Here is a 22,520-nt window from a genome sequence, read left to right as displayed (position 1 = left end):
ACATGTGCTCTCTCTCTCTCTCTCTAAAAAAAGAAAAGAAAAAAGAAAGAAAGAAAGAGAAGGGGGAGGTCGTATACCAAGAGGGTTTTTTAAATAAATCTTTCTACTTAGCTAACACATTTCATACTTGCTGTATGCCAAGAGTATACTTACTCTTAGTTCTTTATAATGATACCTTGTTCAATCCTCATGGTAACTCTATGGGTTAGGGTAGAGGTAGGAACTGTTGGGGGTAGGAACTGTTGTCTTCACTTTACAAATGGGAAAACCAGTGTACAAAGATGTTAAGTAACTTCCTCAATGCCACACAGTTGGTAAATAGCCAGATAATAAATGGGGAGCTGGAAGTACAAAACTGTGGCTCCAAGATTCTTTAGGCATCATGCCATTCTGACCTTTTGAAACTTGAATACATCTTCCTTCAGAAACAATGTTATAATTATAAAGTTCCACCATAGCCCATTTTAACCACACGTAGCTGAGCTGAAATTCTGTAGTATCTGTCAAAGAATAAGCGCTCAATAAATGTTTGCTGAATTTAGTAGAGAACAGATACCCACCTGTGACATTAGCACTGGACGACAGCATAAAGCCCCAACAGCAGGAACATGGATGTTCTCCTCTCCAGCATCTCCTACATCAGTCCTAACAGTTGGTGGTGAAAAGGAAATTGGGAGATGGGGCCTTATGGAGGTGGCACAGGTCTCTGGAAGCAAATGACAGATGGGGTCTTGATTTTGGCAGCGGGGCTACAGCCAAGAACTTCGGCAGCAAAACTGCGAGAGAATCGGTTACTGTCACTGGGTAGCACAATATGGTTACACGTCTATGACAGAAGATGGTATGAAGTGCATAGTAAGGGGACAAGTGAGCTTGTAGGACTCAGCTACATAGAGACTGGGTTTCTAAGTAGGGCAGCTATTTGCATTCAATGAACGATGATACATCAGCCACCAGCAACCAAGAGTCTACAACTAGGTCAAACACTGGGACAGCAAATAATCTCTATTGTGTTTCAGTGGGGAAAAAAAAAAGTAAATTATTTTTCTGATATGTTCTCAACCTTGTGAACATTACATAAGAGAAGACTTGCTGTGATCATATAAAATACAACAAAAATTATACACAAGTTCTCTAAGATCAGGGACTGTGATTTGTCAATTTCATTCCCAAGACCTAGCAGGGTGGTCTTTGCAAGAAGCAGTTAATAACTGATAAGGTAGCAGAATTCTCGCAACAGAGAGTTGTGGCACTGAGGCTTTTTATCCAGGAAGCAACTTTTATTCGTGCCAGCACTGCTCAGTTGGGTTCATACCCAAAGAACTGAGCACTGAACAACACATGGCATAGTTTTTTTATACCTTTTCTATTTCTTTGTCTCCCATATATGGTAACACACATAAACATGCAGTCTGGTTAAGTCGTCTCAGTTTACAAGGTCATGAGGGATGTTGTCACGTAGGTGCATAGCCAGGTTACCTTAAAGTTTTCTCTTCCTTTTTTCTCTCTCCTTAGGGAGGGGACCCTAGCACAATACAAGTTGACTTATTACTGCTATGTGTAAAATATAAACTAACAAGATAATAATAGAATGATAAATTAGAGGATGATAAATTATAGAATGATAAAAACAGAAAATATTAGAATAAATAGAATAATTGATAAATGAATATAGTAATAGATTGAATAATAAACAACAGAATCACAAGTGAATACAAATATCCCCCCCTTTTTGAAAATTCATTGTTATACCACTTCGCTTTTATGAAAGACGCATGTTTGTACCTGACTTTGCTAACTGAAAGAATTCCAAAGAGGATTCCGCTTTCACAAAAGCATGAAAGGAAAGACAAGTCTGTATCAAGAAAATAATATACAGTGAGAAGCAAAACAAAATTGAAAGAAAACATTTTAAACCTTAATAACGCATGGTCAAAATCCATTCCAACACCAAGGGGAATCTGTGCAGCTCGCCAGCCCAAAGGACTCCAGATTTGGGCTACCCAATTTCTATCTCATCTTACCTACAGTTTGGCGCCACCCACTGGCAGCTGTCTACTTGTCCAAAATCAAGAGAAGATTCTGGAACCAGCCAGCTTCCAAGAAAGCAATAATTCCAGGAATCCACAGCCCGTTTTGCTTGCCTGACTGATCCTCAGCCTTCTATTCCCCAAACACCCCTTCCCTAACCACAGCCCCTCAACCGTGCCTGTCTACCTGCCACACCTCCCCATCTCAGCCCAGAAGATATGAACTTAACCCACCTTCTTGGAGGCTGGATGCAGCAGGGGAGTCAACAGCCAATCACTTTGCGTCTAAATTTTCAGCAATACCACATGGTACCAGGAATTTTCACTGTCTTTGTCACATATGACTGTCCAAGGGCTGATGTCCCCAGTACATTAAATTCATGAACAGATCCATAAGTAAAAGATAACCATCGTGATAAGAAATGGATGCATGATACACATAAGCAATTCATACAATATGAATGGCCAAACAAGCATTAAAAAGTGCCCCATGCCCAACATCTCTAGTATTCAGAGAAAGACATCAAAACAGGACCATTTTTGTTTAATGATCATACCCATTTCAGCAAGGATGTAGGGAAAAGGCACTAACAGATTGCTGGATAGAGTGTAAATTGGCAAAACCATCAAGAGAACAATTCAGCAACAGGAATCAAAGACCTTTAAGAAAAGAGTAAATGTTCTTAGAACCTGCAGTTTCATTCCTGGAAATTTATCCTTAAATACTCATATTGTATGCCCATTCCTCCCAGCAGTGTCTAATCATAGTAAAAAAAATCAGACATAATAAAATATCCCACAACAAAACATCAACAGACTGTCACAAAACACCCATCAAGGTCCACTGAAGGAAAGTTGTGCAGCCAATAAGAATGTTCGAGTTGGTGTATTGGCCTGAAAAGGTGTCAGTCATTTTTTGAGAAATGAAAAGTAGAGTTTCAATACAATAAATACAGTATCATCTACTTTTGTAAGAAAATAATCATTCATGAATTACATACATGCTTATTAAAAATCTGAAAGAATGTACATCAAAATGTTAAAAGTGGCTACTTGTGGGTAGTGAGAATATGAGTGATTTTTATTTTCTGCTCTGTGTTTATATGCACTTTCCGATTTTTATGAAATAAACATGTATCACTTGTACAATTTTAAAATCTTAAATGCAAAGAAAAACCATCTGTATATTTGAGTGTTTTTGCAATGAATAGGCTCCTTTTTTTAATTTTTAAGGAAAAATAAAAAAATAGCTAAGTGGTATAAATGTGGTAGAAACTGTAAGAACAAAAGAAAGAAGCAGCATGGGGGGAGGTGGGGAAGCTGGTAAATTAGAAGTTGGTAGGTGGAGCCAGAAAAGCATTCTAGAAGAGGCAGGTCTTGAAAGGTAATAAAATTTGAATACATGGAGAGAAGAAAATAGGGCATAGTTTGGGTTCTTGGCTCCAGGACTAATCATGTCAATGTTCTTCTAGAAACATTTAGTCACTCACAATGAATAGGTCACTGGCTAGTACATAAACATCACCCTGCAGCCCTTCTCAGAAATATTTATGTCTGCTCTGTACCCTGGACTCACTGCCGAACACCACTGTGGGAAAGACACGGGGTTACTCAGTACCCTTCAACCACAGTTCTACGGACACCCAGTTCTCTGTCTTCTTCCAGGGCACAGACACCAGAGAAGAAAGAGAATTGCTTTCTAGGGCTTTCTCCTCACTCAATATGGCTCCCACATCAGAGCTAAATAAATCCCATCCCTTTCTTCCCTCCCTGGAAAGATCTTTTGTCATAGCCTATGCTCCCATGAACCCATTGTGTGGATTCCCTCCACACTCTGGTAACCCTACTGGGTGTCCCCCTAGGTCCTAACCCCACAACCAACCCTACCAAACCTGTTGTGAGCTCTCTACTCAGACTTGCCTTGTTCCATGAGGCCTTCTCATTCCAGGCCACAGCTCTGCCATGGTTTCTAGACAGCCTGCCTTCCTGGGGTGAATCCTGTGCCCTTTCTCCCCCAGCATGCCTTGGGGCCAATGCAGGTAGCCTGTCAGCCTGAGCCTGCCACAGTCCCTGCCCCTGGAATGAGCCTTGACTGAACTTCTGATGGGCACTGATATCACTCACAGGATAGTATAATTTGTCTAAATACTAGAAAGATCTCCAAGTGTGTTGCCATTGACTAGTATATGGTATTCTCTTATAATTATTTTAATATTTTCTGTACCACCATTGTGTCTCCTATCTCATTTCTAATCTTGTAGATTTCGATTCCTTCTCTCTTTGCTTTAATCAGGCTCGCAAAGAGGTTGTCTATTTTTTTCAATTTTTTTTAACGTTTATTCATTTTTGAGAGACAGAGAGAGACGGAGCATGAGCGGGGAAGGGGCAGAGGGAGGGAGACACAGAATCCCAAGCAGGCTCCAGGCTCTGAGCTGTCAGCACAGAGCCCGAAGCAGGGCTTGAACTCACAAACTGCGAGATCAGGACGTGAGCCAAAGTTGGACACTTAACCACTGAGCCACCCAGGAGGCCCAAGAGGTTGTCTATTTTGACCAAGGGCTCCCAGTAGCCCATTTCTATCCTTTGCTTTGTCTTGACCAAACTCTAGTTAGGCTTCTCTCTTTCCTAGTTTCATGTAGGAAAGAGAGAAGCCAACTAGAACTGATCAGTTGTAACTCAGATCAGAAAACATTGCCTTGGAAGAATTCCTGTGCAAACAAGCATCCTCTTCCTCCATCAGCTGCCCTGAACAAGTCTTCCCTTAGGGCCCAGTTAAGGAGGACCTCTAACTCAGATTAATTGTGTCTATTCTGACCTCCCATTTGCCACAATCTCTATCCAATAAGCAGTACTCTCTACCCAGTTCTTAAGTGCAAACACTGAACTTTTGCAGCCTATGCTTTAGTAACAAAAATCCCTCCTCATTTGTAATATAAAACATTTCCTAAATCTGACCGTGAGGTAATTCACTAAACCCAATTGCTAAATATTAGAGCTTGAAGGAAACTTGGAAATTATATAGCCCAGTAGAATAGTTTTACAGATGGAGATACTGTGGCCTCATCTAGAGACATCCAAAGAACTGAAATTTGAGGACTGTTTTTATAAAATTTTGCTACAGTCCTGGGTGGGAAGAGATCAGAGGACGTGGACAGGTAAAGATTTCCCCTGAACCCACGGGATCAAATATCACCCATTCCTTTGCTATGAAACAATGACTTTACTACTGGGATTCCTTAACTGAAGGTCTGCAGCTTTTCTGAGATCAGAAGGCCAAGAAGATTGAGGGGTCGGATTCAGAGAGACAGAGGGGAGAACACCCAGCAGATTGACTTCACAATGGAAAGAGACACAGAAGGCTGGGCCTTGCTGCCTGTATTACAGTCTGGGGTATACATGTCTGTGGGTTCTCTGAATAGAAGGCTATTGTCTCTCTGGCATGAAGAAAAGTCCAAAGGCCCTTTCAAGCAAAAATAATCAATAAACTCTGCCTTCCAGTGTACTGAAGATGGCGGAACAGCATGGAAGTTTTTTGTGTGTCTCACATCCATGAAATACAGCCAGACCAACACTAAACCATCCTACACACCTAGGAAACTGATTGGAGGATTAACACCACAATCTGCACAACCTGAACCACAGAATTCAGTAGTACGTGGTACAGAGAGGTGAACTTGGGGAGCGAGAAGGCGCAGGAAGGGAGGTGCTTTTGAAAGCAGGGAGAGAATGGAGGCGGGGGGGGGGGGCAGGATATAGGAAAAGCACCCCTCCCCAAATGCAGCTGGAGAGAAAGTGGAAAATTGGAAACAGCCGCAGGGACTAAACTAAAAAGGGAGAAAGGAGAAAGGAGAGGGTTTAAATTCCATTAAGACTGTAAACAAGGGGAGCACAAAGTCTGCAACTCCGCAGCTCCATACCTGGCGGTGCCTGGTGGGAACGGCGAATCCCCAGGAACAGAGTGGGGTCTGGGAGGTTCTCTGGCCACATGGGAAAAAGTGGTTCCACTGCTGGAAGGACATTTGGCAGAGACTATTGAAGCCACCTGGTCCCAGCAGACCCCAGAAAATGGCCACATTCGCTGGTGCTGGAACAAGGTCGTTAAGTGTGAAGCCTGGTGCCAGATGTGTGTTGTGATTTTCCATAATCCCTGAAAAGCTGCTGCCACACTATCTCGCGAACTTTTTCTGGGGCGGGCTGGCACCTAGCCGCAGTCTTGGGGCACCAGAGGCAGCAGGGTCCAGCAAGCATTCCTGGGTGCAGCCGGCATTCGGCCTTTGCTCATTTGGCCATTGCTCGGTGAGACCCTCCTGCAGAGGGGCGGAACGGGTCAAAGCTGCAGTCCTTCAGAAGTAAGGGGCTGGGGAAAACAGCCGCATCTGAGACAAAACTCAGGAGAGAGGTACTGCCTGGGGCCTGGTCACGGACAGTGAAAAAGTGGGGAGTGGACAAAAGCTGAAGACAGAGGACGGGTGCGCGATTGCTGATCCGGGAGAACAGAGTGGGTGGCTGGGTGGTGCCATTTTCACCACTGCTGTGCATGCGCATACGCACCTCCGAGCGCTACAACACTGCACCCCAGTAGGCTAGCAGCGCCATCTAGTGGAGAGCGGAGCCATTACACTGAGCCCCACCCAACTGGGCCAACTTTGCTCTTCAAGAACACAAGTCTCATCGCGTCTTAGTTTATGAACTATAAAGCTCCACATAGACTGACTTCTAGGGGAAAACGAAGTAACTTCAGTCCATCTATTCAATTTTCTTTCCTTTTTTTCTCTCTCTTCTACATTTCTTTTTCTTGAATACAGAAAGAGAAAATATTCATTTTTATTTTCAATTTTTATTGAAATATTTTTATTTAATCTTTATTACTATATTTTTTGCTTTTATGTAAATTTTTTCAAATTCTATTTTACTTCCATCATTTTATTTTAGTCCACTACAGTGTATTCACTTTTTCAAATTTGCAAACGACTTCCTTTTTTTTCATTTTTAATCTTTTTTCTTTTTTGTTTCTTTTTTCTTGAACACAGAAAACGAAGAAATTCATATTTATTTTTAATTTTTATTAAAAATATTTTTCTTTAATTTTTTTCTACTATATTCTTTACTTTTATGCATATTTTTTCAAATTCTATTTTACTCCCATCATCTCATTTTAGTCTACCTCAGTGTATTCACTTTTTCAGATTCTCAAACGATTTCCTTTTTTTTCTACCCTCCCTTTTTTTCCTCTAATCTGTCAAATCATTTTCAACACCCAGACCAAAGCACACCTAGGATCTAGCATCATTTATTCGATTTGTGTGTGTGTGTGTGTGTGTGTGTGTGTGTGCTTTTAATTTTTTAATTTTAATATTTTTAAATTTTTTTAATTTTAATTTGTCTACCTCATTAATTCCCTTTCTCCCTTCAAAATGACAAAACGAAGGAATTCACCCCAAAAGAAAGAGCACAAAGAAACAACAGCCGGGGATTTAACCAACACAGATACAAGCAAGATGTCTGAACCAGAATTTAGACTCCCAATAATAAGAATACTAGCTGGAGTGGAAAATAGATTAGAATCCCTTTCTGCAGAGATAAAAGAAGTAAAAAATCGCCAGAATGAAATTAAATATGCTATAACTGAGCTGCAATCACGGATGGATGCAGCGGCAGCAAGGATGGACGAGGCAGAACAGAGAATCAACGATATAGAGGACAAACTTATAGAGAATAATGAAGCAGAAAAAAAGAGAGAGATTAAGGCAAAAGAGCATGATTTAAGAATTAGAGAAATCAGTGACTCATTAAAATGAACAACATCAGAATCATAGAGGCCCCAGAAGAGGAAGAGAGAGAAATAGGGGTAGAGGGTTATGTGAGCAAATCAGAGCGGAAAGCTTTCCTAACTTGGGGAAAGACACAGACATCAAAATCCAGGAAGCACAGAGGACCCCCACTAGATTCAATAAAAGCCGACCATCAACAAGGCATATCATAGTCAAATTCACAAAATACTCAGGCAAGGAGAGAATCATGAAAGGAGCAAGGGAAAAAAAGTCCCTAACCTACAAGGGAAGACAGATCAGGTTTGCAGCAGACCTATCCACAGAAACTTGGCAGGCCAGAAAAGAGTGGCAGGATATATTCAATATGCTGAATCAGAAAAATATGCAGCCAAGAAATCTTTATCCAGCAAGGCTATCATTCAAAATAGAAGGAGAGATAAAAAGTTTCCCAGACAAAAAAAATTAAAGGAGTTTGTGACCACTAAACCAGCCCTGCAAGAAATTTTAAGGGGGACTCTCTGAGGAGAGAAAAGATGAAAATATATATATAGAAACAAATAAATAAATAAATACCAAGAGCAACAAAGATTAGAAAGGACCAGAAAACACCACCAGAAACTCCAACTCTACAAGCATCATAATGGCAATGAATTCATACCTTTCAGTACTCACTCTAAACGTCAATGGACTCAATGCTCCAATCAAAAGACATAGGGTAACAGAATGGATAAGAAAACAAGATCCATCTATATGCTGTTCACAAGAGACCCACTTTAGACCTAAAGACATCTTCAGATTGAAAATAAGGGGATGGAGAACCATCTATCATGATATTGGTCAACAAAAGAAAGTTGGAGTAGTCATACTTATATCAGACAATCTAGACTTTAAAATAAAGACTCTATCAAGAGATGCAGAAGGGCATTATATGATAATCAAGGGGTCTATCCACCAAGAAGACCTAACAATTGTAAACATTTATGCTCCAAATGTGAGAGCACCCAAATATATAAATCAATTAATCACAAATATAAAGAAACTCATCGATAGTAATACCATAATAGTAGCAGACTTCAACACCCCACTCACAGCAATGGACAGATCATCTAATCAAAAAATCAACAAGGAAACAATGGCTTTGAATGACACACTGGACCAGATGGACTTAACAGATATATTCAGAACATTTCATCCTAAAGCAGCAGAATATACATTCTTCTCCAGTGCACACGGAACGTTTTCCAGAATAGACCATATACTGGGACACAAATCAGCCCTCAACAAGTACAAAAAGATTGAGATTATACCGTGCATATTTTCAGACCACAACACTATGAAACTCGAAATCAACCACAAGAAAAAATTTGGAAAGGTAACAAATACTTGGAGACTAAAGAACATCCTACTAAAGAATGAATGGGTTAACCAAGAAGTTAAAGAGGAAATTAAAAAGTACATGGAAGCCAGTGAAAATGATAACACCAGAACCCAAAACCTCTGGGACGCAGCAAAGGCAGTCATAAGAGGAAAGTATATAGCAATCCAGGACTTCCTAAAGAAGGAAGAAAGGTCTCAGATATACAACCTAACCTTATGCCTTAAGGAGCTGGAAAAAGAACAGCAAATAAAACCCCAAACCAGCAGAAGACAGGAAATAATAAAGATTAGAGTAGAAATTAATGCTATCGAAACAAACAAACAAAAAAAAAAAACAGTAGAACAGATCAATGAAACCAGAAGCTGGTTCTTTGAAAGAATTAACAAAATTGATAAACCACTAGCCAATTTGATCAAAAAGAAAAAGGAAAGGACCCAAATAAATAAAATCAAGAATGAAAGAGGAGAGATCACAACCAACACAGCAGAAATAAAAACAATAAGAGAATACTATGAGTAATTATATGCCAATAAAATGGGCAATCTGGAAGAAGTGGACAAATTACCAGAAACATATACACTACCAAAACTGAAACAGGAAGAAATTACTCTGCCTTCCTTCAATCTGTATTGGCTCTGGACTCCGGAGGACAGAAGTCCCTCAACCCCTACAAAGTCACTTGCCCATTCTTTTAACTCTTGGTAAACGGACTAAATGATCTTCAGGAAAATTAGAAAATCAAGCTGTTTGAAGAGACTGTAGGTCATTCAATCTCAACAAGGACGAAGCTGAGTCATTTTCTCCCAGAACAAAATTTGGCAAAGTGGCGTGACCAAACAGATGCTGGTAAAGAAGAGGAAGCCTAACTGAAACTATAAAGAGAAAAGAATGCAAAAGGACGACGGGGAAAGAAAGTGGGAAAGGAGAAGGTGTGAAGGAAGAGAAGCAGGCACAGAATGGGTGGCGCTCTCCCCAATCACCAATGGGTGATTTGGTGTCTGACCATAGCACAGGGCTGAAATCCATTTGTGGATGGCACTACCTCGTCTGTAAGTGGCTTCTCAGGACACGTACTATTGCAAAAAAAATTTTTTCTTTTTCTTTCTTCTAAGTAGTTGAGCCTGGTGGGGCTCACGGTGGCCACCATCTGGACACTGGCCTAAACAGTGATTATTTCCAGGGGCCGCCCCCAGGGGATGCTGACATGTCCTCCTCTGCCTACTCCCCAAACAATACTTCCTCTCACTGACAACACCCCCAACACACACAGGATCACAAACCCAGATGGTAGAAAACAGGGGTTTGGAAGACAGAACACGTAGTAAAGGACAAAGTGATCAGCTCCCGAGTTGTTCATGACGAAGGCAAGCCTTGCTGTTTTTTATTCATTCAAGGAATATTTATGGTTTATCTACAATACGTAAGTTTCACAAAGTGCCTGCGCACACAACAAAATGGAGCTTTTCCCTTTTCCCTACTGTCTGTCACGAGAATTTCTGCCAACACCCAGAGAATACTCCATGGCTAGTTACTTCCCTTTGCTATTCTGATCTTATGCTTCCATTTGAAAACCATGTAACAGGGGCGCCTGGGTGGCTGCGTCAAGTAACCGTCTGTAGATTTCAGCTCAGGTCATGATCAGAGTTCGTGCCACCGAGCCATGTGTTGGGCTCTGTCAGCATGGACCCTGCTTGGAATTCTCTTTCCCTCTCTCTGCCTCTCTATCTCTCAAAATAAATAAATAAACATTAAAAAAGAAAAGAAAACCATGCAACAGATTCTCTAGAACAAGCAGAAAATAGGAAACCCAAGTTTATTCTAGCCCCTCAACTCAAGATTCAGCAGGGGTAGAGGTGCCTGGCTGGCTCAGTCAGTGGAGCGTGTTAACTCTTGATTCCAGGGTTGGGGTTTGAGCCCCTCACTGGGTGTAGAGATTACCTTAAAAATATAAAATCTTTCTTTCTTTCTTTTTTAAATTTTTTTGAGTTTATTTATTTACTTTGAGAGAAACAGAGACAGTGCAAGTTGGGGAGGGGCAGAGAGAGAGAGAGAGAAAGAATCCCAAGCAGGTTCCGTGCTGCCAGCACAGAGCCCAGTCCACGGCTGGAATCCACGAAGCTACAAGATCATGACCTGAGCCCAAACCAGGAGACACTTAACCAACTGGGCCACACATTGCCCTCCTCCTCCACAAAAAAATCTTAAAAAAAAAAAAAAAAAGATTTATCAGGGGCAGTATCCCACACCTTTCAGTACTTGGTTTTCCTACCAGTCTAAAAACACAGACTATATTAATCTGGATATTTTAAAAATGCTAGTAATCTATCTGATAAAAATTTTGTCAGCGGTCACTATTGGCAAATCATTCTGCACCCATTGCAAAAGTTTGATTGTATAATGAACCCTAGTTTATATGATTCTTTGCAAGGAGAAGAAACTGTTAACAAGAAACTGTTCAAACAATGTATAACTGAGGGCAGCATTGAACTGGGAGCCTGGATATCGAGGATTCACTCCATTTCTTTTAAACCACCTTATACTGAGCAACTTTTGATGCCAGGCACTGAAGCTGGCATTTCTGAACATTATGTTTCACTGGAACCTTACCAGATTCTTGATTCATTTCAGTTTACAAATGAAAGAAATGGCAAGAACTAATTTGTGAGCTTTGCGCGTCATTATTTCAAATAAAGAGAGTGAGTATCAAATTTGGAGGATGTCATAAAACAACGGGGACCAATGTTTACTAAAGAATTCTAACACTTCAGGCAAGAACAGAATTGTATTTACGTATGTGATTAAAACCCTTTAATCCACTGAACACCAATGGTCTAGAGTTTGCAAATCATAGAATTAGGATTAGTCTGATAGTTTTATCATTTAAAAGTAAAGGAACACGGGGCGCCTGGGTGGCTCAGTCCATTAAGTGTCCAACTTCGGCTCAGGTCATGATCTCACGGTTTGTGGGTTCCAGCGCCATGTGAGCCTCTGTGCTGACAGCTCGGAGTCTGGAGCCTGCTTCCAATTCTGTGTCTCCCTCTCTCTTCCTGCCCCCCACCACTAGCACTCTGTCTCTCTCTCAAAGAAAATAAACATTAAAAAAAAAAAGCTTAAAAGTAAAGGAACATAGATACATACAAAGAAAGCATTAAAAATGCATTTCAGGGAATACTAATGAACAGAAGAAAATCTATGGGTCTACATCTACATTTATTTATACATTAGTTCATTAGGCAAAGAATTTGAGGTAGTAATAGTCATTTTATTTATTAAATGCGCTTCCCAGCCATCCTCTCTGAATACAGAGTATCAGAGAAGCATCTTAGAACTTAATCTTGAATCTGAATTTTAAAAAACAAAGAAGAAATAGATGTTAGCATTAAAAATTATACCAAGAAGAAAGCTAAAAAAAAAAAAAAATAGGACACAAGAGGAATACCTCAGTCATCACAAGCTTCTTCAGTGGAGACCCAAACATCCAGATATCCCAAAACAGAAGGTAATTAAAGCTGCCAATGTGAAAAAGGCACAACTCACAGGACAACTAAAAACACAAACCCCAAGCAAAATTCAGAGGCCAAAGATCCTTCTGAATGTTGTCTTTTAGAGCTCTTTGCACAGAAAGCTCTTTCTACTTAGGCTCTGAAATTTCTCAGTTTTATGAGATTTCTTTCACTTAGCTCTTGTTCCTTTCTTTAAACCTTCTTTTAGCCAAATGCCAGCCTTTCTGAATGTGGAAAGATTACATTTTATAAATTTAAAAGGGAAAAAAAAAGCCCAGTGATTATTTTTCCTCTCCAGTATTCACATATCATTTAATCCTTCGTGCTCCAGCTTCCAGGGTTTCCTAGCTCTGGGGAGGGGTGAGGCAAGATGACCAACGTAAGGTAATGGTGGGTGCGTTTGTTTGTTACGGGTGTGATGGGTGTGATGAGGATTACTCCCAGCTTAGCAATTTAAAATTTATAAAGCACCTTGGACGCCTTGGAGAGATAGCACCCTACATATAAGAATGTCAACACATCACTCCTGTGAAAGCAGAGCAGGTAAATATAAAAGCTAATTCCTGAAGAGCCACCCAGCAAAGGAAACTATCACCTACTTGATAGTGTGCCCCAATCAAAGGCAGTCCAAGAAGAAATTAACAGAAGGCAGAACGCTGGAAAATAAATGATCGATTATAAAGGTTAAAGCACACACATAGTTTAACATGGACTGCCAAGATAAAAACAGTTTTAAATAAGCAAAAGTCAGCTACTTGAGCATACAGCTAAGGAGGCCAAGAAATATTTTAGAAGCATCTATACTTTTTTTAAAGACATTTTTTAAAAATTGTGGTAAAATGGGCATAACATAAAATTTACCATCTTCACGTTTGTTAAGTGTGTGTTCAGTAGCGTTAAATACATTCACACTGCTGTGCAACCGACCTCCAGAACTCTTCATCTTGCAAAACTAAAACTATATCCATTAAAGAACTCATCATTTCCCCCACGCCCAGCCACTGACAACTACCATTCTATTTTCTGTCTCTGAATTTGGTTACACCAGGCACCTCATATAAATGGAATCAGACAGGAATTGTCTCAAGAAAAAATAACACTTTTAAACATTGTTTTTTAAAGTTTACTTATTTACTTTGAGAGAGAACAAGAGAGCAGGGGAGGGGCAGAAAGAGAGAGAAAGGAAGAGAGAGATAATCCCAAGCAGGCTCTGCACCAGCAGCTCAAAACCCGACTCGGGGCTTGAACCTATGAACCGTGAGATCATGACCTGAGCCGAAACCAAGAGCCGGATGTTTAACTGACTGAGACACCCAGGCACCCCCCCTCCAAAAAAAACTTTTAAACCACAGAAACTACGAGCAGAGGCAAATGGAAATAATCTAAAGTACAAAGGGACAGAAAAACAGGAAGCAGAAAGTGAACTGGGGAGGATTCTAGACTTTGGTATTTATAAAATGATCCCAATCATAACATTAGTTATCAGAAAAGGATACAGATCTTTTCTAAATGTCTTTTCAACAAAAATTGAAAAAACATGAGCAGAAAGTAGACTGGGGGAACTCCACACTTTGGTATCTGCAAAATGACTCCAGGCATAATATTGGTCAGCAGAAGTGGATTCAGGACCCTTCTGTAGGTATCTTTAAAACAAAGATGAAATCAGCATCATCCCTTAGTTTCTTAATATTTTACTCCAAAGAAGGAAAGTTGGTATCACCATCTCGGACTTCAATTCAATCAGAAAGAAAAGCATCTTCGTACCCATTACATCAGTGACAATCAACTCCCAACGGATGCTGAAGCAATCCACCTAAAGACGTTGCCAATCTCTCTGAGACATTCTCTGCTCAGATAAACGTGTTGCTGAGATCTACTAATACATGCAGGGAAGACTATTATATTTAATATTTTCTTATTAACAGCAAAAATATCTAGCCTGATCTCAGAATCCAAAGAAAACTTCAACACAAACGTAACCTTAGAAATATGCTGATTGAAATAATCATAGAGAAAGACAATTAAGTCTAAAACTAATGCTGACGTGAAAGCTAATTCCAACTTTAAGAGAATAATATGAACAAAAGTTAAGAGTTTGATGGGAAATTTCCATCCTCATTGCATTAAGTATTTTCATTACATTTGCTAATCTGGGGATGTGTCCTTCAATTGGGAAATCATGAAGCAAAATGAATAGAACTCATTCAGAAAGGTATGATCAGTCATCTAAACCTCTGAAAGATTAAAACTGTAATTCTGGGGGGGAAAAGTTTTTGCTTTGCTCCACCTTATTTTTTTTTCTTGATATAGTAAATGCCCTGAGGCTCTGACCTAGCTTCAGAAGAAGAGCCAGGAGAGTGTGCTCACAAAAAAGAAATTATCCAATTGCAGATTAGCAAAACTGTAACAGGGATTAAGACGTGACACAGAAAAGGAACACCCTAAAAGTGTGTGTATAAGGGCAAAAGGAGAGCTTGCAAGTGCATTCTTCCCTGTCCTCTCTCTTGTTCACCTGGACAAGCTGAACGTTTGCAGGAGCACCATGTCTTGCTCATCTCGTGTCTCCTCTTCCAGGGCTGGGGGCAGCGGCTCGGTCAGGGTGTCCGCTGCTGGGAGCAGCTTCAGCAGTGGAAGCAGATGCGGTCTGGGGGGTGGCTCTACCCGGGGCTTCCGAGGAGGAACCGGCGGCTGTGGCCTGAGTCGGGGATCAAGCAGTGGCTCCGGAGGAGGTTTTGGTAGCTCGGTACAGGGTGGCTTTGGAGGCACTTCAGGCTCTGGGGCTGGCTTTGGTGGGGGTTCTGGCTTTGGCGGGGGTTCTGGCTTTGGCGGAGGCTCTGGCTTTGGTGGGGGGTCTGGCTTTGGTGGGGGCTCTGGAATTGGGGGGGGTGCTAGTGGAGGCTTCTACATCTATGGCGGTGGTCTGGGGGGTGGAAGGGGGGGTGGTGTTGGTGATGGGGGACTTTTCTCCGGAGGTGAAAAGCAAACCATGCAGAACCTCAATAACCGCCTGGCCAGTTACCTAGACAAGGTCAGAGCCCTGGAGGAGGCCAACAGTGATCTGGAGAACAAAATCAAGGAGTGGTATGACAAATTTGGGCCTGGGTCTGGAGATGGTGGATCTGGAAAAGATTACAACAAATACTATCCAGTAATTGAAGATCTCCGGAATCAGGTGAGACACTATCCACTGCTGAGTTCTATTATTTCTGTATCTTCTGCTCTTATTCAGATCACGTACTGTAACAAAGATCTTAAGTCAAGGAATTATTTGAAGACATATTTGCTTGTTGTATATGTAAAATGGGATTTGGTGTGTTTTAACTATGACAATACTGCATATGACATCCAACCACATTAATGATCTGTTTGCCTCTCAGATTTGAGTATTTCTACATAAGAGAAAAATTTATATAATGTGAGGCAGCTAATTAACATGTACATAGAAGAATGATGGCAGTGAGTCAATACTAGCTTAATCTAGTATTTATTTTCATGATTAATTCTAGCAGGTTGACATATTCCAGTATCTTGTTAGATTTAAATAATCTTTACAACTGTTTTTCTTCCTGGAAAATCTGGTGCAAATATTGTATGAAAATGTGCGTAATCTGAAATGTTTAGCCATTGTTGTATGGGAAATATTTTTTAAAAACTTTTTAGAAGTGAAATTCATTTTTCGCACAGTTTTCTGAAAGAATTTCTAGAACAACTGATCTTCCAAAGCAGCAGAAATAAGCAGAGGACTGTGTTCTATAAAACAATGTTCCATGCCTATTCCAGCAAACTGTTACCTTTTTGCAGAAAGATGTAGTTCAGCTATGCCAGATTATCAATAAAAATGTCATTACTAAGCAAGTTTTCAAAACAATTTACCTTTAAAAACCAACTCACGGGACACCTACCCTCACAGGTGCACGTGCAGATACAGGTAAAAAGCATCCATGATTCATTCACTATTATTGTCTTTTCTAGATCATTGCTGCAACTATTCAAAATGCTGGGATCGTTTTGCAGATTGACAATGCCAGATTGGCTGCTGATGACTTCAGACTGAAGTAAGAAAAGCAAAGACTTGAAAACAAATGTAGGAAAAATAAAATTCAATCTGTCTGTTTCATTTATTCTAAACTCAAAGAAATATCTTTTAGGGGATCAAGACCTACATTTACAAACATTCCACCAAGAGTAAATTTGAGAGAGAAAGAGAACACCAGTGGGGGGGGGGGAGGGACCGAGGGAGGGAGTGAGAGAGAGAGAGAGAGAGAGAGAGAGACAGAGAGAATCTTAAGCAGACTCCATGCCCAGCACAGAATCCAATGCAAGGCTTGATTTCACAATCCTGAGATCATGAGTTGGGCCAAAATCAAGAGACGCTCAACTGACTGAGCCACCTAAGCGCCCCTCCAAGAGTAAATTTTTAAAACCGCCACTCCACCAACAAGGAAACAAAAAACAGGTCAAAATAAAGATGAGTTTTTGTTATAAAAAAAAATTAGCCATCAGTAGGATTAACATTAGGTTCATAATTTTCTTTCCAGGGGAAAAACTCCCAAGAGAAAACTTGGTAGCTTTCTTTTATCAAATAGCTCAGAGGAAAAAAACTTTTTCTTGAATACATAAGAATGGATGTACTCTGAAATGCTCTATACTGTCCTTTCCAGATATGAGAACGAGCTGTATCTCTGGCAGGCCGTGGAGGCCGACATCAATGGCCTTCGGAAAGTTCTGGATGACCTGACCATGACACGCTCTGACCTGGAGATGCAGATTGAAAGCCTCACCGAGGAGCTGGCCTACCTGAAGAAGAACCACGAGGAGGTAGGAGCACATTCCACACTATTAAATGACTCTGACCTACGTACTTCCCCTACATCCATTCTGTAAAAAATTCTATCTAAGTGGATTTCCAACTCTTATGTCCAAGGAAAAAAGCAGTCATGAACAAATTATATCTGATTTTGGTGGGAAGCAGGGGGTAGCCTTTAGTGTCCTAGTTTCAATTATTTTGTTGGCTCTGCATGTTTTAAGAAGTCTTGGGGCGCCTGGGTGGCTCAGTCAGTTGAGTGGTCAAGTCTCGATTTCGGCTCAGGTCATGATCCCAGGGTCATGAGATCCAGTGCCTGAGCCCCTCATAGGGCTCTACCCTGAACATGGAGCCTGCTTAAGATTCTCTCTCTCCTGCTCCTCCCTCGGACACACACTTGCCCTCTCTCTCAAAGAAGAGGAAGAGGAGGAGGAGGAGGAGAAGGAGGAGGAAGAAGAGGTCTTTGCTTTTCTGTTTTTAAAATTTTTTCTTTTTAATGTTTACTTTTGACAGAGAGAGAGACAGAGCAGGAGCGGGGGAGGGGCAGAGAGAGAGGGAGACACAGAATCGGGAGCAGGCTCTAGGCTCCAAGCTGTCAGCACAGAGCCCGACGCAGGGCTTGAACTCATGAACCTTGAGATCACGACCTGAGCTGAAGTCGGACGCTCAACCGACAGAGCCATCCAGGCGCCCCTTTGTTTTTCTGTTTCTATAACCGTGATCTTTTTCTCTTTGCGCTAGGAAATGAAGACTATGCAAGGAAGCTCCGGAGGGGACGTGACCGTGGAAATGAACGCCGCCCCCGGCACCGACCTGACCAAGTTACTGAATGACATGAGGGCACAGTATGAAGAGCTGGTGGAGCAAAATCGCCGCGAGGCCGAAGAGCAGTTCAACAAGCAGGCAGGTTATCACTGCTGGGTGTCTGAGAGTCACACGCAAGCCACTTCAGGTCATTTCTTCAGCCTGCAGTGAGTGCCATTCTCTTTTTTATTTAGAGCGCATCACTGCAAGCACAAATTTCTACCGATGCCGGAGCAGCCAGTTCTGCCAAGAATGAGATCACAGAACTGAGACGTACTCTGCAAGCCCTGGAAATTGAGCTTCAGTCCCAAACGGCCATGGTGAGCGCAAAGAGGTTTGCAAAACCTCCAACAGGGAGTTGAGCGGTTTCATTCTCCCTCTTTGCCAAGATGTTCCACTTAGCACGTAATAAAAGGGCGTCAGGAGCACTGGCTTGTGGTTGTAGAAAGCGTGAAACATTCTAGTGAAAGACAATACACTTTCATAAAAGATTTAGTGTCAAGGAAAGCGGTTATGCCAACAAAAATGAAGGAACCCATGATATAACAACATAGGGTGTAACTTCTCTTAGTACCTTACGCTATTTTGCGTTAAAAAAAAATCATCCCATGACTTATTTTCATCATGATTTTTTTTTTTTAATTGGCTTTTTCTTTTAGAAAAGCTCCCTGGAAGCGACGCTGGCTGACACAGAAGCTGACTACATGGCTCAGCTGTCAGAGATCCAGATGCAGATCAGCAGCCTGGAGGAACAGATCTGCCAGATCCGGGGCGAGACCGAATGCCAGAACGCAGAATATGAGCAGCTGCTGAACGTCAAGACCCGCCTGGAGATGGAGATTGAGACCTACCACCGCCTGCTGGATGGAGAGGGAGGGTAAATGACAGTCAGCCACTCAGTGCGTTCCTTGGGGTACTTATGTTATGAAACCAAAATGGGGGTTGGGGGCTGGACTTGGGTTTGAAAAGTCACAGTGACATGGTTGAATCAAAAGTCATTTACCTTCCGCAGGGAGAGCCCCCTGCGTGAAGGGTTCGTCCCGCCTTTGCAAACTACAAAGTAACACAATTCCTTTTTTCCTCTAGCAGTTCTGGTTTTGGAGGATCTGATTTTAGAAACTCAGGCTCCAGAAATACAGGATCCAGAAACATGGAATCTAGGGATTTGTCCGTGTCTGGTGACTCAAGATCTGGAAGCTGCTCTGGCCAAGGAAGAGGTAAACATATTTTAATCTTCGTGATCGTTTTATCATTTAAAGTAAAGGCATGCTCAAAGGATAAGACACTGTTAAAAACCGAGAACAAACTGAGGGTTGATGGGGGGTGGGAGGGAGGGGAGGGTGGGTGATGGGTATTGAGGAGGGCACCTTTTGGGATGAGCACTGGGTGTTGTATGGAAACCAATTTGACAATAAATTTCATATATTGAAAAATAAATAAATAAATAAATAAATAAATAAATAAATAAAGTAAAGGCATGCTTTGCTTGTCATATAAAAAGTGTACAGGGGCACCTGGGTGGCTCAGTCGGTTGAGTCTCCGACTTCGGCTCAGGTCATGATCGCACGGTTCATGAGTTCCAGCCCTGTATCTGGCTCTGTGCTGACAACTCAGGGCCTGGAGCCTGCTTCAGATTCTGTGTCTCCCTCTCTCTCTCTGCCCCTCCCCCACCCATGCTGTTTCTCTCTCTCTCTCTCTCAAAATGAATAAACATTAAAAAAAAATTCTTTTTAATGTACACTGGGGCACCTGGGTGGCTCAGTTGGTGAAACATCCGACTTTGGCTCGGGTTGTGATCTCACGGTCCATGAGTTCAAGCCCTACATTGGGCTCTCTGCTATGAGCACAGAACAAGCTTTGGATCCTCTGTCTCCCTCTCTCTCTGCCCCTCCCTCCCTCCCTCTCCCTCTCTCTCTCAAAAATAAATAAACATTAAAAAGAAAGTGTATACTCTTGTTTACATAATCTTAACCCAGAGAGAACATACTTAAGGAATGTACTTGAATTTCTCTTGATCTGGGTTTCTGTGATTATTTCCAAACTGACATGGTGATTCTGTGATTTTCAGAGGCAAACAAGACAAGAGTGACAAAGACCATCGTGGAGGAAGTGGTGGACGGCAAAGTCATCTCATCTCAGGTCAGCAATGTTTCTGAAGTGAAAGTTAAGTAAGCCATTTCCAGATCAGCAAGAGTGTCTTTCAGAAAAATAATGAAAGGACACAAATGAAGAAATCACATCAATCTTTCTAGCCATCTTTCTGGATGTCTTCAGGGAAAAGATTCCATCCAGAAATAGCTAACCAAATAATTTTTCTGCATCTTCTTCTTTTCTTACCCACAACGCTCTTGAAAAAGTTGAAATGACAATTTTGCTCTGTTTCCATGCTTCAATAAACTTACTTTTGCAAGTTAACTAAATGCTTCTGGAAATTTTTTAAGAAATTCAATATTTTCCCTGGAAATAAAGCTTTCAGTTATGATCTAGCTGCATTGTTATTATACTAATATTAATTTGCTATTGCTATAGTACCCTCTTCATAAAAATCAAGATTATAGCCATTTGGCGTGTGGGCATTTCTAGCAACATCCCATTGGAACTCACTGATAGCTGAAATTAGGTCTTAGTGTCCCTAAAAAAGTTGTGGGAAAGAAAATGGGATATGTGATATGGGCTCCAGATTTCTGAAAACCTCAAAAGCCCCAAAGAGAAGAGATCTCAGATACTTGTACCCTTACCAAATCTAGCCACACCTCTAGCCAAAAACTGTCACTTAGCCAAGCTGGTGTTTCCTTTTCCCACTGTCCACTGCTGAGTTGGCCACGGGGCTCTGTCTTGTCTTGCTTGGGACAATGAAGCTTGTTAATGTAGGGCAGGAGATGGTACCGGCTCAGTCCCAGGAAGAACCAGACACAGGACAAAGCCACACTGGTTAAGGACTTTCCCACTTGAGGAATTCAATAGCACCAGATCACAAACTAGAGAATCAACCCCAGAAGCCAGTCCTCAAGAAAAGAACGCCAGGCTTGGCATAAAAAGCCAAATTTAAAATTACAAAGGATGAACCTGAACATAATTTATGCAAATTACACCTTCAAATATAAAACCAATAAGATCTGTATGAGAGTATCAAACTTTTTAAAAAAATTTTTTAATGTTTATTTATGTTTGAGACAGAGAGAGAAACAGCATGAGCAGGGGAGGGGCAGAGAGAGACGGAGACATAGAATCTGAAGCAGGCTCCAGGCTCTGAGTTGTCAGCACAGAGCCCGACGCAGGGCTTGAACTCATCAACTGATGAGATCATGACCTGAGCCGAAGTCAGACGCTCAACCGACTGAGCCACCCAGGTGCCCCGAGAGTATCAAACTTTAATAATCCAAAACCACCCAAAACATGTAGCTTTTCATTTTCTAGGCATATTGAATAAAACCTAAAAATGAACCTAAAAGCACACTGGGACTTCTGCTTTGATAGATAACTACAGAGTTATATATAATATATATATATATATATATTATATATAACTATATATATATATAACTATATATATATTACTATATATATATGTACCATATACCATATACCATATATATACTATACTATATATATATACCATATACATACATCATATACTATATATATACCATTACTATATATATATTACTATATATATATTATATATATAATAGCTACAAGCACAAACCACTACTCAAAAAGAGCAACACTGTCTTCAAACATATGTTTCCCATCAAGCCATTACAGTAACTTAAACCTTGGATGTTTTTCCTCTAGTGAAAATTTCAGAAATATGAACCAGCTGATCCAATGTGGATTAATAGTGGAAAGACACAAATGGAAACCAGTTGTGTGCAGCCTCCGGTCCCTCGGGTCATCACGGCCACACTGGGGAAGCCTCTTTCTGTGAGTCTCCCAGATGCACGCTTGTAGTCCTGTACCACCTGGCACCTACGTTTATGCCTGGTATTATCTGCATGTCAAAGCGACAGTATATGGCCACTCTGAAAATCATCTTTAGGTGAAAACCCTCATCCTGTGTTTCCCTGACATGTGTTAAGATGCCACATTTGTACTAAATGACCATTTACAGAAACAGAAAAGGCCAGAACATGCTGAGATGCAGTAAAATACGTCTCTAGCATTTCAATTAAAAAAAAATTAATGTTTATTTATTTTTGAGAGAGAGAGACACAGACAGAGTGTGAGCAG

The 22,520-nt window shown here is 41.1% G+C and overlaps 1 protein-coding gene across 1 annotated transcript; it reads left to right on the top strand.

Annotated features, from left to right (window-relative positions):
• The first annotated feature begins 15,017 nt into the window (after positions 1–15,017).
• KRT24 (keratin 24) lies at positions 15,018–20,710 on the top strand. The gene is made up of 8 exons (XM_027033811.2): positions 15,018–15,854; positions 16,655–16,737; positions 17,344–17,500; positions 18,228–18,389; positions 18,485–18,610; positions 18,950–19,167; positions 19,380–19,507; positions 20,359–20,710. Exons 1-8 carry the CDS (start codon positions 15,225–15,227, stop codon positions 20,460–20,462), a joined length of 1,608 nt encoding a protein of 535 aa, XP_026889612.1. The 5' UTR covers positions 15,018–15,224; the 3' UTR covers positions 20,463–20,710.
• Positions 20,711–22,520: the final 1,810 nt, after the last annotated feature.

This window comes from Acinonyx jubatus, chromosome E1 (assembly GCF_027475565.1).
Source record: "Acinonyx jubatus isolate Ajub_Pintada_27869175 chromosome E1, VMU_Ajub_asm_v1.0, whole genome shotgun sequence".
Taxonomy (NCBI): Eukaryota; Metazoa; Chordata; class Mammalia; order Carnivora; family Felidae; genus Acinonyx; species Acinonyx jubatus.
The sequence above is the reverse complement of the archived record's forward strand: the minus strand, read 5'-3'. Positions and strand labels throughout refer to the sequence as shown.

What these genes read in the sequence shown, in the direction of transcription:
- KRT24 (XM_027033811.2), top strand. Translation starts at nt 15,225, where the DNA reads ATGTCTTGCTCATCTCGTGTCTCCTCTTCCAGGGCTGGGGGCAGCGGC. An exon ending in TTGAAGATCTCCGGAATCAG is followed by an intron (nt 15,855 to 16,654) that starts GTGAGACACTAT and finishes TGTCTTTTCTAG; the next exon opens with ATCATTGCTGCAACTATTCA. An exon ending in TTCAGTCCCAAACGGCCATG is followed by an intron (nt 18,611 to 18,949) that starts GTGAGCGCAAAG and finishes TTTTTCTTTTAG; the next exon opens with AAAAGCTCCCTGGAAGCGAC.